Raw genomic sequence first — 14,755 nt, 5'->3', positions numbered from 1 at the left:
TGCTCTGCCCTAACTTTTATAGTTCACACATTTAAAATATTCACTAGCCGTGCATATGCTACCTTTATGTGCCTCCACTGGAATAAAGTCAGAGGTCTTTGTGCAGGCAGAAATAGTGTGCACATTGAGCCTTCCCATGTATAAAATTCTGCTAGTGGGCTGCCAGTCCTCTTTCCCTTGAAAACATAAAACACATTACTTGCTAGAATGATGGCCATCTCTCATAATACTCAAACTTTGGATCACCTAATGAAATTGATTTGTAGAACATTTGCGGGGGGAATGCAGGAATGCAATTCACAAGAGTCTGCTGCTGCTACAGGGTGCCTTTAAATGCTAAATCTTAATGCAATATTGTAATTTAATGCTGGTATTTTATTTTTATTGTTCTGCTGTGTCTTGTTTCATTGTGTTGGGTTTTTTTTGTTCTGTTCTATAAAAACACTTCACAGGAGAGATAGATGGCAGCTCTGAATGCCATAAGATGTGGTAGCAGTGGCAGCAGTTCCTAACTTTAGACGGCTTTCTAAAAAACTCAATTAGACAAATTCATAGAATAGCTTAGGTCTGTCTCCTGCAGTGGCTGATTGGAGCTCCCATGTCCAGAAGCTAAATACCAGGAGCTGGAGACCAGCAAGGGGGAGGCTGTTGCTTCTGGGCCCTCTTTGGGGGCTTCCAGTGGTATCTGTAGATGCAGGATGTGGAGTTGTGGATGGACCTGTGGTTTGATCCTGCAGAGGGCACTCAGTATTAATCCCCCTTTAGAAACTTCCCTGCCTGCTCCTTTGGTATTGGATGGTGTGTGTTTATTCCTTGGCCATCTGTGCTTTTGTTGCCCCTCAGTACTGCATTTCAGATTAGTCAGCCTAGGCCTTTTGGGGCATGTTGTGCTGCTAACACATTCTCTCTCCCCCCCCCCCCAATCTCTTATGCAGGTGACCGGGCACGTCGATCTCCTCGGAAGCTTCCTACTTCTCTGAAGAAGGAAGAAAAAAAATGGGTCCCTCCAAAGTTCTTACCGCACAAGTATGATGTCAAGCTGCAAAATGAAGACAAGGTGAGGGAGTGAGAGATAATTAAGGGTCCTTGACTACCCATTGGTGGTGGTGGTGAGGAGGAGGAGGAGGCGTGGCTGGTTAAGGTATCAGCACTGCTGTGAGGTCAGGAGCAATTAAAAGTAACTGTTTCTATTTTAAACAGTGGTACTTAAGTACAGTGGCAGGCTGTGGGCTGACTGCCACAAGCTGAGGAATAGAAGAGTCTAAAGGCCTGTTTCTTTGTCTCCCTAGATCATTAGCAATGTGCCAGCAGACAGCTTAATTCGCACAGAGCGGCCGCCAAACAAGGAGATTCTGCGCTACTTCATTCGCCACAATGCACTCCGGGCTGGAACAGGAGAAAATGCTCCTTGGGTGGTCGAGGATGAGTTGGTGAAGAAATATTCACTTCCCAGCAAGTTCAGTGACTTCTTGCTTGACCCATATAAAGTGAGAAATAAGGCAAGATCTGTCTTGGGTTGTGGGTTGGGAAAAGGACAGGAGTCTCTGTTGATGCATAATGGTGACTTTTGGGGGAGGCAGTGTTAGCAAGGGTGAATCTTAGCTCTACAGCAAGCCCTTGCCAGTCATCAGGTGCCAAAGGGATGGTTCTGGTGTGGCTCAGACTTCACCCTCCGTTGCCTTCCATGTGGTCTGCCTGCACTGGAGACACCAAGCTGGCCTGCCTCCATCTCTGCAGTGTGCCTTCCCTTCCCTGTGACTGCCGTGTGCAGATGTCTTCCAAGGAGGAGTGCATTTGGGACTCCAGATCCACCTCTTTTGTACTTCTGCAAACCTCAAGGTTTCCCCAACCATCCTTATGACTCCCTCATGCCAGGTTTTGCAGTCAAGATGGCTACAATATGTGCTTAAAACCATGGAGTGTGCATTGTGTCTCATACGTTTTGCAGCTGGGTGACTACTGTAATCCTAGAGCACGTTTTTGGCTAGGTGGGATATGTAGAACAATATATATTGCCTGCAACATGCTCCAGGTGACATTGAGGGATGCTGTTGACTGCACGGTGGAAAGGGCAGTTTCTCTAGAAATGTATGTGGTTGTCCCTTTCTGCATCGCTAGCATTCAGGAGCACTTGAGGCTCCGAAGCAGCCTCAAAAGTTCTGTTGACTTTCAAGCAGCACATTGAAACAGATCCCCAGTTAGATTTTCCAACCTATCCCTTTCCTCCCTTGTGTTTCTTTTCCCGCCAAGACTAAAATTTACCTTTGCTTCTTCAATTCCAGTACCTGACGCTCAATCCCTCGACCAAGAGAAAGAGCACATCATCCCCTGATCGGAAGCCTTCCAAAAAGCCTAAATTGGATGGCTCTGCTCCAGGTCAGGGGCTAAGCCCCTCTCTGTGGTGCAGTGTGCACTTGAAGAAGTCTATTATGGGCTCTCCACTGAAAGTCAAGAACTCCAAGATCCCCACGGAGGAGCTGGAGGAGGTGATGAAGATGATGTCTGCTGGGAAGCTTGGCAACTTCAACAAGAAACGACAGAGGAATAAGAAGCTGCTGAATGGGCAGAAGGCTACTGGGAAGTCCCGCTCCCCCAGGAAGGACTCCAAGATGAAAATGAAGCAGATGACACTGCTGGACATGACGACCAAGGGCACCCCCAAGGTGTCGCGAGCGCCTCGGGGCTCAGGAGGAAGCCCCAGGTCCTCTGGCAAGCCCAAGCACCTCCCACCCGCAGCTCTCCACCTTATTGCCTACTACAGAGAGAACAAGGACCGTGAGGACAGGAAGAGTGCCCTCTCCTGCATCATATCCAAAACTGCCCGCCTGCTCTCCAGCGAGGATCGTGCCCGCCTTCCCGAGGAGCTGCGTGGGATTGTGCAGAAGCGCTTCGAGCTCCTTGAGCACCGGAAGAACTGGGCCTCCATGACTGAGGATCAGCGGAAGGAATACTTGAAGAAGAAGCGGGAGAAGTTGAAGGAGAAGCTGAAGGAGAGAGCCAGGGAGCGGCGGGTGAAGGAGATGATAGAAAAGTTGGAGAAGCAAAAGCGCTACGAGGACCAGGACATCAAAGGGAACAACCTGCCCACCTTCAGGCTTGTGGACACTCCTGAGGGGCTCCCTAACACCCTCTTTGGGGATGTGGCCATGGTGGTGGAGTTCCTCAGCTGCTATTCAGGGCTGCTGCTGCCAGACGCTCAGTACCCCATCACGGCCGTCTCCCTCATGGAAGCCCTGTGTGCTGAGAAGGGGGGCTTCCTATACTTGAACAGGATCCTGGTCATTCTCCTGCAGACCCTGCTGCAGGATGAGATTGCGGAGGACTACCGTGAGCTGGGCATGAAGCTTTCGGAGATCCCCCTCACCCTGCACTCTGTTTCTGAGCTAGTCCGCCTGTGCCTGCGCAAGTCGGATGTGCAGGAGGAGAGCGAGGCCTCAGAGAACACTGAGGAGAACAAGGACCTGGCTGCCTTTGAGGACAACGAGGTGCAGGATGAGTTCCTGGAAAAGCTCGAGACCTCAGAGTTCTTTGATCTGAGTTCTGAGGAGAAGCTGCAGATCCTCGCTGCCCTCTGCCACCGGATCCTGATGACCTACTCTGTGCAGGACCACGTGGAGTCCAAGCAGCAGATGTCAGCTGAGCTGTGGAAGGAGCGGCTGGCCATGCTCAAGGAGGAGAACGATAAGAAGAGGGCGGAGAAGCAAAAGCGGAAGGAGATGGTGGCCAAGAGCAAGGAGAATGGCAAGGAGGAGAGCAGCTATACAGGGAAGGGGGAGAAGAAGAAAGAGGCTGTGGCAGTAGTGGCAACAGAGAAAGGGGTGAAGACGGAGCCACGGGTGGAGTTGGAAGCGGAAGACATGATCAGCGCCGTCAAGAGCAGGAGGCTACTGGCCATGCAGGCCAAGAAAGAGAAGGAGCAGCAGGAGATGCAGATGAGAGGTAATGGTGATTCAAGGCCCAGAAATGCCACTGTGGAAAGAGAAGAGAGGCTGTAAGCTCCTGTTCCTGCTGAACCTCTGATTCCAACCTCTGCAGTGGAACCCCTAGGGAAGAGGTTGGGTGGGTGGAGTTTGTGGAGAGGGATTCCCACTGCTGCTCAACCTTGGTGGAGGCTTGTGCTCCACTGATGCCACAGCAGGCAAATCTGAGCTATCTGTGTAGGTCTTCACCAGAAGCATTTTGTTCATAAAGGCCCCCTGGGCCAGGAATTCCCAGGTTTGGTTGTTGCTGTCATGCCCATCCTGCCCCTTAAAGCCTCCAGTCCTGACACCCAAGCACTGTCAACATTTGCATAGTGACTGCCCTTTGCTCAGTCCCCTTTTAAGTGTGGGTTGGTGGTGGTAAGTTGCCTGGGGGCTGTTTCACCTGCTCAGTATCTCAACATTTGATGTCTGTAGCTGAAGGTGTACCTGTGTTCCATGGGACGCTGTGGTGCACTGGAACTGGATAGTTTGGAAGTTCTGACCAGCTCTCAGAGCCCCAGCCCCATTCATTTTCAATTGGCAGGTGTTCCATCTGTGAACCAACCCTAGGTTTGGTTGCTTTTCTCCACCCCCCCATACAAAAGTGTGTGTGAATGTTTCCCTGATTGAAACAATGTGTGTTTCCTGATTGGCTCTTAATTGAAGGAAGAGATAGAGCCCTCTTATGAGAGAGCGAGTTAGTTTCTCACCAAACTTTAAAGGTGCAAGAGCTCACATGGCTGGGTTTTCTTCCTTTTTCTTCCCCACCAGTGAAGCTTGAAAGAGAAGCAGAAGAGGAGAGAATCCGCAAGCACAAAGCTGCAGCTGAAAAGGCCTTCCAGGACGGCATTGCCAAAGCCAAGCTGGTCATGCGCAGGACACCTATTGGCACAGACCGTAATCACAACAGGTAAGGGTGAGGAATGGAGAATCTGGCTGTGTTGCAGTTGGGAAGCTGCCCGGATGGACCATTTGGCTGTGTGGCCCAGTGGGGTGGGAAGCCTGAGCCCCTCTAGTTGTTGCTGGACTTCCAACTCCCGGCAGCTAGCCTGCTCCAGTGATCAGGAATGATGATGAGAGCCGGGAACTCAACCACATTTGGAGGGCTGCAGGGGAGAGCCCATCCCCGGGGGAAGGTAAGAAATGCAAGTTCTGAAGTACAAAACTCAATACACAAGAGCCCTGGAGGCAGAGAGCACATGGGGATCGATGATGGTTAGTCCGTGGTTAGCCAATGTGGGGCCCTCCATATGTTGCTGGAGTCCCAACTCCCGCCATTCCTCAGCATTGACCATGGGTAGCTGGGGCCAATGGGAGGTGGGATCCAGCCACATCTGGGGGACCACTCCTCTGATTGGCAGCAGCTCTCCAGGGTTTCTTTAGTCAGATCATCATAGGAACACAGGAAACTGCCTCATATCAAGTCAGAGAATTGCTCCATCTAGCTCAGTATTGTCTAAGGTGACTGGCAGTAATGGCTCTTGAGGTTTTGGTGGGATGGGTCTCTTCCAGCCCATGTGGAGATGACAGGAATTGAACCAGTGATCTTGAGCATACAAAGCAGTTGCTCTTTTCACTGAGCTACATGGACCTTCTCTGTAGTCCAAGGAGGAGGCTTTTCTTCCCTTTGCTTCTGCTCGTTTCCCTCCTGCTGCTGCTTGAGACACCCATGTCTCTGCTTTGCAGCCTGCTCACTGCTTGCTCTGTAACTTCAGCTGGGTTCTTCCTGCCAGCAAGTTGCTGCCCTTCCTGCATCTTGGTCCTATAAGGCAGTGTTCCCCAACCTTGGGCCTCCAGCTGTTTTTGGACTACAATTCCCATCATCCTTGACCACTGGTCTTGCTAGCGAGGGATGATGGGAGTTGTAGTCCAGAAACAGCTGGAGGCCCAAGGTTGGGGAACACTGCTATAAGGCACCCTCCTAAAGACTGTTATTAGTCATCACAAGTGCTGTACTGCCAACATTCTGCAGCCTATGCTTTTTCCTCAGTGACCTGGGTGTTTCTTGGCAAAGCTGCTCATCTCATAATACCTGGTGCCTCTCTTACACAAACATCTGGCATCTTTCTGGTCTCTCTAGGTATTGGCTGTTCTCTGATGAAGTTCCCGGGCTGTTCATAGAGAAAGGCTGGGTACATGATGGCATCGACTATAACTTCATGCCTCCTCACAAGGAGGAGGAGGACGATGAGGAGGAAGAGGAGGAGGAGGAAGAGGACGATGACTACCACCAACAAGGCAAGGCTGACCATTCTCACAGGTTCTTGGTGAAGTTGCTGGATGTATTGGGCGGCATTCGGAGTTGACCCATTAAAATTAATGAACATGGCTAAGTTAGGACCATTAGTTTCAGTGGGTCTACTCAGAATAAAACAGATGAATATCACTTGCTATATTTGAGAGTATGAGTTGCTGAATTTCTCAGCAAGAAAAAACCCCCGAAGCAAGTTAATCATTAAGCAGCCCTTAATCAGAAATTGTCCTCCGTGGCCTGTGAAACAGCTGCCTCCATTTGGTGGGGAAGCAGGTGCTAGGGCTTCTCCAGGCCTTTGTTCACGTCACTGGAGGCCAAGCCCTGTCAGTCAACTGTTCGTTTTCTTGTGCTGGACAGGTTGCTCGAAGCCATGTAACAAAGTTGTGCACTAAGCAACCATCCAGGAGCAACTGGCATGTTATTTTAAAGTAAGAGCCCAAAGAGCAGTGTTCTGTAGAAGGCTTCTCTTATTTAGGGGCCTGAGTGCTCAGTTGATTTGCTTTGCCTCTGGGGTGCTCAAAGGAAGCTGTGGGCAAATGATGACGATGACAGTGGGACTCCTTGTTCACTCTGTGTGTGTGTTGCTTGCAGACACTCAGGAGAACCTGGTGGAGGGCAGCGTCTTGAACACTCCGCAGGGCGCCCTACTCATCCCGGAAGTCCCTGTGGAGACCACAGCGCCGAAGCAGGGACAGAACCTGTGGTGAGACTTGCTCTTGGCAATAGAGATGTGTGGGTAAAATTGGGGATTTAGAGGTGGGGGGAGCCGGCAACAGCCGGGAGGAGAGAGACTTTCTCAGTGCTCTTCTGATTAGGAGGCTCCCTTGCACATGGCATCTTCAAAGGAGGGCCAGGCAGCAGCCCTCCTGGCTTGCAGAAGTGCAACCTGGACTTTGCCAATAGGCCTGCTGCATCCCATTGCATTTGACACCACCCCCATTTGGTGAAAAGGTTCCACTATGTGTTACATTTGCTTTGATCGGTTAACTGCGGTATGCTTGAAGCTTCTCAGCTACGCAGCTGAGCCTTGGGCTAATTGGCAGAAAGGCTTCTGGAATCTGCTCTGTACAAAGTACTCAGTACTGCAGGGTACAAGATCTGTTAATTAAACTATTGTTTAAAGGTGGCTAGAGAGCTGTGTAAAATGTAGGACTCACAGCCCCACCCTTGAGGGGGTGTCAGATTGACGGCTGGGCCCCTCTCTCCAGCTGAGCTGTTCGATTTTGACATCCCATGCTGATGTGCCTCTTGACCAGCAGGGGGCAGTAATAGAAGTCCTGTTTGTGCAATGAGTCATGACCACATTCCCTAGCTTATGGTTTAGCATTTAGTCCCTCTTTTGCTTCAGGAAAAATGGCAACCCAGAACATTTAAATTTACAGCAGCTTGGTGTGAGAGTTGAATGTGGTCTTCTCTGATTGAAACATGTTTAAACGATTTGAAGACTTTCTTAGTGGTGTGAGCTGGTGAGAGACTGGGTTATGGGTGCCCACCTGCGGCTTGGGGTGAGTTTTATTTTCCTGCCTGCTGGGAGTGGCATTGAGTAAGGTGTCTGGTCTCCTCCTCCAGGTTTCTCTGTGACAGCCAGAAGGAGCTGGATGAGTTGCTGGCCGCCTTGCACTCACAGGGGATAAGAGAAAGCCAGCTGAAGGAGCGACTGCAGAAGAGGTGAGGCCTCACGGACTGTTTTTTGAGTATTGTGGAGGAGTGACCCTGGATGCTGGTCAGGCAAGGGAGGGAGAAGAAGTTGGCATTTGATGCCAAGATCGTTTCAGGGGCTGGGAAGAGCAGTGTGGAGGAGTGGGGTGGTTTCTTTTTGAAGCCATCAGGTCACCTCTGTGGTTTTTTTGCGGCTTTTCTCCTTACGCAATGATCCTTTTCTTGGGGTTTGGGATTTACAAGAGCACAAATCTTTCACATCTTGGACAAATGTTTGTGGATGGATAAAATTACTGAGTGGGTTTGCTGGTGTTGCTGCAAGTGTAGACTTTTAGGCGCCTTAGTGCTTTTAACAAACATTGTACGAAACAATGCAATTGCAGCACTACATGAGTGATCCTTTATGGGCCATTGTATACTTCTGGACAAGACTGTGGAAGTATTTAAAAATTCTTTTAGGCACCAGCATTAAATCAACCCCTAAATTTCTGAACATCAGTGTAAACCACTGGTAAACCAGTGCTTTGGCCCAATGAGCTCACACTGCTGATTCAGAATGGCAAATAAGCATTCTTATGCTTGGAGTTTGTGTCAAAATACAAACCATCAGGTTATAGAGCTGGATAGTTCTGAAACCCTCATAAGGTAACTGAGCATCGTCTATGTCTGAGGACCCTTGCTTAGGCTAGATAACTCTTCTGTAGAACTCGGAAGGTAACAGAGCATCTCCAAAGGCCCTACCTCATGAGAGAGACAGTCAGCTATACATAATGACCATATATTGTCTCATCTCCCAGATATCAGGACATCACTCATTCCATTCACTTGGCTCGGAAGCAGAACCCAGGTCTGAAGTCTTGTGATGGCAACCAGGAACTGTTGAACTTCCTGCGCAGTGACCTCATCGAAGTGGCCACCCGGCTGCAGAAGGGAGGCCTGGGATACATCAACGAGGCAGAGTTTGAAGCCAAGGTGAGCACCAGCATTGCAAGAGGTGCATGGCTTAACAGTAATCAATCACCCAGGCAGGGCTTTTGAGCTTGGAAGCAGCTGTCAAGTGTAGTCTTGCTGGCACTGGGCCTTGGCTTCCGTGCATCCCTTTGGGTGGGCCACATAGCGCCCTGGGCTAGCTCTTTGCTTTGAAGTCCAGAAGCTCCTACTATTAAACTGTCTTCTTTCGCTGGTGGTATCTAAAGCAGACAACATTGGGAGACTTGCTTTGAATTGGGGCAGTGGTGAAGGATCCGCCTTCTAGGAGCTGGGGAATATTCCTGGTCCCTGAAACAGATGCACATTAATTGTCGCTGACCACGGGGTAGGCAGACTTTTGAGTTTGTAGCAGAGCTGAAGCCCTGATGAACCTCGGGAGCTGCTTACTGATACACTCAGACAAAACAGTGCAGTGTGCCACTGGCTGGGTTGGCTGGGGAAATGTCTGTAGGCCAGGCCAGACTTCTGAGGTCCCTGCTCTTCCAGCATAGAGAGGCTGTAGCCACGTTCTTGCCAGTTATCCCATCTCGGGAGCTCGCCTCTTAGTTGCTTGGATAAATGAGAGCTGCAAAGCCCCTCTGCACATGAGAAGGGAATCATAATAAGAATGTGTTTGTGCCGTTTTGATCAGGTTTGCACACTGGAGAGCCTGAAGGATTTCGGGGAGTGTGTGGTTGCCCTCCAGGCCAGCGTTATTAAGAAGTTCCTGCAAGGCTTCATGGCCCCCAAGCAGAAGAAGAGGAAACATCAAGGCGGGGAGGATGCTATTGCCAAGGCAGAGGAGGTGGATGAAGAGAAGAGGGTGGCGGAAGAAGCCAAGGTCTGGATCAGGAATAGATAAAGTCGGAGGGAGGGAGGATGGGCAGGGAAGCTTGGGCAGCTGGCATGAAACTGTTGCTGCTCCTGCAGGTTGCAGGCATGGATGGGAATAGGGGTGAAGGGATGAGGGCAAAGGCCTTTGCTTCCTTGTCAGAATTATGGCAGGGAAGATGCTTTCTCCCCTGTCAAACCAAACAAAGAGGAAGAAGCTGCTGCTGCCAGTTGAGCCTTCTGGAAGAACAAAACTGACTCCAATTCCTGAACATCTTACCTTGAAATAAATTGGGGGTGGGACTTGCTTCCAGGTAGGCTTGATGAGTGTTGGGCTGCAAAGGGGCTAATTCTCTGTTCTGAACGGAGAGACTTTCCATGAGGATCACTCACCAATTTCAGATATCAGAATGGGGGATGAAAGACCTTTTACAGCTTGTCTTTCACGTCCCCTGGGCTGTTCTCACTCTCCCAAAAGTCTCTGCATTGCCAGCAGCTGTTTTTCTTTGGCTCTGTGGCTCCTGTGAGCTGCCTGGCCCACCTTCTATCTGTTTCTCATCCTCCCTTTTGGGCCATTGGTGGTAACAGACAGTATCTAGATGACCAGTGGAAACACTGTGTGGATAGAGGCCAGGCCAACGGGTCAGAAGGGCAAACTGCAGCCCACCAGGCTCTTGGGTGGCCACTTGGCCCCAAGGCTGCCCTCTTCCATGTCCTGGTTCCTGGACAACAGGTGATGGATGGCCTTGAATTGGCCTCATTTTGAGACAGACACTTCTGTCCCCTTGGCCATAAATGCCCCACCTTTATGGCTGACAGAGTTTGTTGGTGTGTCTTGCAACTCTTTGTGTTTTGTTTGGTGCTTACTGTCCGCTGCCCAAGGTAGATTGCTGGGCATTGCAAAAGGTTCTCATTCAACAAGACAGGCAAGGGCAGTTAGCGCTACTGGGGAAGGCCCCTCTGGGCCTCCCGTGTGCCCTTTGGCCCTTCAGCAGTGGGCATTTCTCTTCCTTTTTCTTCGCTTTTGTATTACCAACTGGGAGCAGATGCCTTTGGTTGGGGCAGTGAGTCACCTGAGGGAGAAGCCCTCCCTCCCCCACCCCAGTTTTATAGTGCCTGGGAAGCCACACTGGAAGCTTGATGCTTTCTCCAGTGCCTAGATCTGCTGCAGGTTTATCTTGGCCCATCATCTTAGCAGCCGAACTCTGGGAGGAGCTTCTTGGAAAGCTGATGTGTCTGAGAAGGCCCTGGGCACATTCCGGGGGGGAAACAGGCAGGCTGATCAAGCTACCAGCCTTCCCCAACGCCTTGGCTGCTGCCTCTTGCTCCAGGTACTGAACCTGGGAGCCATGAGGAGGGAATTCTAAACTGGGGCAAGCGAACCGCTGTTTTTTTAGGTGTCCCGTTCACACTGCACTTCCTCTGATTCAGTGGGAGGGGAATGTGCAACTCTGCAGAAATCCAGGTTTTGCTTGGCTCCTGAAGTGCTGTTAGCAGCAGAGCTCAGCCATTCCCCTTGAAGCTCGACTGCCCTGACTAGGAGTAAGCAAACTGATGCTGTGAGCTTTCCCACTGCTGGTGCAGGAAAGTAGGGCTGGGGGGTGGGCACAATGGTTGTGGACAAGCACACCCCCGCCCCGGTTTATCTGGCTCTTGATAGCTTCTGTCACAAAGGTAAGTGTCCTGGTTGAGTGGAGCTTGGGCTAGAACCTGACATGCCTGCACAGTTCTGACCCCTGAAGACATTCCAGACATGAGGACTTCTGCCTAGGGGCTGGGGGGTGCTGCCACCACTTGCCCACTAGGCATCACCTCTGGGCTTGTCCAGGGCACCATTACTCAGAGGTGCCACTAGAGGGCAGGCCAGGCCAGGCTCTTCTCGGGCTCCAGGCCCTGAACTTTGCCTCTCCAGCTGTCCCTGCAATTAACAGCTAAAGTTCTCGGCTGTTTGTTTTTCCTTGATGGACAAGGATTTGGTTTGGATTTCAAAGTCAAGAATGCAGCCCCCAGTTTCAGGCTGGCTGTGTGGGATATGTTGAGCAAGGCTTGTGGGCCTCTGAGCTGGCGGTTGGGCAGGGGGTGGGGGTGGAGGAGAGGAATGTGTGCTGTCGCCTGAATGGCAGCTGCCAAGAGCCCCAGGGAAGGGCCGAGAATGCCTCTTGAGCTGCCTCCTCTGCCCCCAGGTGGCTTCCGCCCTGGAGAAGTGGAAGCTGGCCATCCGCGAAGCGCAGACCTTCTCGCGCATGCACGTGCTGCTGGGCATGCTGGACGCCTGCATCAAGTGGGACATGTCGGCCGAGAATGCCAGGTGCAAAGTCTGCCGCAAGAAAGGTGCGTGTGCGAGGCCTGGGGGCCTCCAGGGCTTGGGGTAGAGGGAATCATGCTGGGGTTGCAATGGGCAATGGCCCTCCCAGAGAGTAGGAGAGATGTGGTCAGTGCTTCCTCTTTTATGACATGGCGGGGGGGGGGCTTCCTCCCAAAGGCTGTTGTAGCCACAGCATCATGCTGGCTTTTGATATCCCCTCCGCTCCCAAATGGGGGGGGGCAGTGAGGGCCCCTTGCAACAACAATCCCTTTCAGAGCAAGCATTTGGATCCTGCCATCCCCCCAGGGCCAATGCTTGCCCTTCACAGGTGTGAGCCCAGCAATTTCAGTGGGCCTACTCTGACTGGTCTCCTACCTGAGCTTCATTTCCCTCCCTTGATCATTCTGTCTTTCTACTCTCTGCTAGGTGAAGACGACAAGCTCATTTTATGTGACGAGTGCAACAAGGCCTTCCATCTCTTCTGCCTGAGACCGGCCCTCTATGAGATCCCCGAAGGCGAGTGGCAGTGCCCGGCTTGCCAGCCTTCTGTTGCCAGGCGCAGCTCCCGGGGCAGGTGAGGTTTCTTCTGCTGGTTAGGAAGGGGCAGCTGGCCTCAGGAAGGGAAGGGAAAGGAGATTGTTAGCCGCTTTGAGACTCCTGAAGGGGAGTGAAAGGCGGGATATCAAATCCAAACTCTTCTTCTTCTTCTTCTTCTCAGTGTGGGCTTTGCTCCTCTCTTAAGGTCATGGTAAAGCATCCCTGGAAGTTGGGATGAATGGGCTGGCCACATCTATCCAGGCCAGGCCTTTTTCCTGCCAGCCCTAGGTGGGAAAGCTGAATGCAATTCCAAAAGACATGTGCGTGCTCCCCAGTTTAAGAGAATTGGATTCCGAGGCTGCTTTTGGCTTGGGCTGCTGGCAAGCAAGCAAAACCCACCTCAAGCTGACATGGCACAGCAAGGGAAAACAAGGTGGCCCCTTGCAGGACAGGGCTGCTGAGGCCTCTGGTCTACCACAGCCTTTGAGGAAGCAAACTCCTGATTCTAGTGTGTTGAACCTTCCCTGTAGAAACTATGCTGAAGACTCTGTGGAAGAGGAGAGTGATGCTGGGGAGGAGGAAACCGATGATGAAGAAGACGACGATGAAGGGGAAGAGGAAGAGGAGGAAGACTATGAGGTGGCTGGATTAAAACGTACGTACTTTTTCTCTCCCCCACAAGTGGGCAAACCTTCAGCCGGTGGAGAGTGAAGGGATCCTGTGTTGCCACAGAAGGGCAAAAATGTCCTCTTCCTAAATCTGGCATGACCGGCGGGCAATTCTGGGCTAAGGAGCTGCCTGCCAATGCCACCAAGCCATCAACAGCCTTATTGGTGAGGGGGTGTTTTCTGGCTAATCACTGGATTGCTTGAGGCAGGAACACTAGCCAAACTGGACTTTGCCATGCACTGGAAGGAGGTCTGTCCTGGGTTTCCCACTCAATCCCATTCCTGAAATTGCAAGGCCCTCTTTCCTGTCTCACACAGCAATGCTTCACTTGGAGCGGTGAGGTGGAGGTAGAGACGGGGGTCTGAATTCAAACTGTGTGCAGTCAGAGTGGCTAAGGGAGCAAGGCTGACATTTCTGGAAGCAGGTGGAAGTGATCAGCATTGTTAAAAAGTGCCATTATGTTTTTAATCGGAGCAGCCTTTGGTGGTGGAAATGTTTGAGGGCTGCAACCTGCATCCCAACATTCTTGGGCTTGGGGATTTTCCGGACTGTGTAATACTGTACAGAAGCAATTGAGATGTCACTGACGTGCAGGCCTGCCCTTTGACTGGAGCAGAAATGCTATGACAGGCTCACGCAGGCTTCTGAAATGCCAGCAGCGGATGATTTCACATGCCCTGGATTGCCGCAGAGGTGTTTCAGCAAGAGGACTGCCCCAGGCAATTTCCCCTTGCTGTATTGTCCGAAGTTGCCATATTTCCATCTATACCAAGGCTTGGCTATTAGCACATATGTCAGAAAGCTGACTTAGGCAGAACCAAATGATTGTGTTGGACTTCAGAGCTTCAGCAACGGTGAATGTATTGCACTTCTCCTTTAATACCTCGTAGCTGACGATTCAGCTCCTAACACACATCCTGCCCATTACTTTGCTAGAAGCCAGTTTATTCATTCAGTTAGTGGAGCTGGGGTGGGGGTAGGTGGTGTGTGTGAATGTTCCCTCTTGATTAGAGAAGTGAGGTGTGTGGGAAAGCCTGGGGCCTGGGAGAAGGCTGAGCAGAGAGCTCTTCTCTTTTGCTGGCTTTGTAGGTCCAGTGAGTCTCTTTCCACAGAAGACTATTGAAACGTGCACTTTCCCTCACAACTACCTGTTGTCTGGGGAACTCCTTGCCCCTTGATTCTGTTGCATGTGTAAACTGGCCACAAGTCTTGGATGGGTTCAGGTAACCATGTTAATGGAATGGTTATTATAATCAACTGGCCATCTGGTCTCTCTCTCTTAGGAAATTTCCATGACACCTGGTAACCCAGCGGCATGAAAGTCCTTTTTGTTGGGTCAGTTCTCTCTTAGTCTCTCTCCTAGTCTCTCTCTCAGTCTCTCCTAGTCTGTCTCTCTCTCTCTCTCTCTCTCTCTCTCTCTCTCTCTCTCTCTCTCTCTCTCTCCCCCTCCCCCCCCTCCCTTCTCATCAAATCCACTTAGGGCTGTAGCCAAATTAAGCTTTCCTCAGAGTGGACCCGTTTAAATCAATGGCGCTACATTATCTATGTCCTTTGTGCAATCTGAATCAC

The 14,755-nt window shown here is 51.1% G+C and overlaps 1 protein-coding gene across 1 annotated transcript in view; it reads left to right on the top strand.

Moving 5' to 3' along the window:
- BAZ1B (bromodomain adjacent to zinc finger domain 1B) overlaps nucleotides 1-14,755 on the top strand; it is a 29,507-nt gene that overhangs the window by 9,039 nt on the left and 5,713 nt on the right. Inside the window, exons 5-16 of the mRNA XM_081172271.1 lie at nucleotides 936-1,057; nucleotides 1,290-1,487; nucleotides 2,283-3,939; nucleotides 4,734-4,872; nucleotides 6,043-6,200; nucleotides 6,808-6,919; nucleotides 7,786-7,884; nucleotides 8,673-8,847; nucleotides 9,497-9,685; nucleotides 11,859-12,006; nucleotides 12,407-12,554; nucleotides 13,048-13,172. Coding sequence (XP_081028397.1) covers nucleotides 936-1,057; nucleotides 1,290-1,487; nucleotides 2,283-3,939; nucleotides 4,734-4,872; nucleotides 6,043-6,200; nucleotides 6,808-6,919; nucleotides 7,786-7,884; nucleotides 8,673-8,847; nucleotides 9,497-9,685; nucleotides 11,859-12,006; nucleotides 12,407-12,554; nucleotides 13,048-13,172 — 3,270 coding nt within the window. The remainder of the gene's footprint in view (nucleotides 1-935; nucleotides 1,058-1,289; nucleotides 1,488-2,282; nucleotides 3,940-4,733; nucleotides 4,873-6,042; nucleotides 6,201-6,807; nucleotides 6,920-7,785; nucleotides 7,885-8,672; nucleotides 8,848-9,496; nucleotides 9,686-11,858; nucleotides 12,007-12,406; nucleotides 12,555-13,047; nucleotides 13,173-14,755) is intronic.

The sequence above is a fragment of the Podarcis bocagei genome, assembly GCF_964188305.1.
Source record: "Podarcis bocagei genome assembly, chromosome: 15".
Lineage (NCBI taxonomy): Eukaryota > Metazoa > Chordata > Lepidosauria > Squamata > Lacertidae > Podarcis > Podarcis bocagei.
The sequence above is the reverse complement of the archived record's forward strand: the minus strand, read 5'-3'. Positions and strand labels throughout refer to the sequence as shown.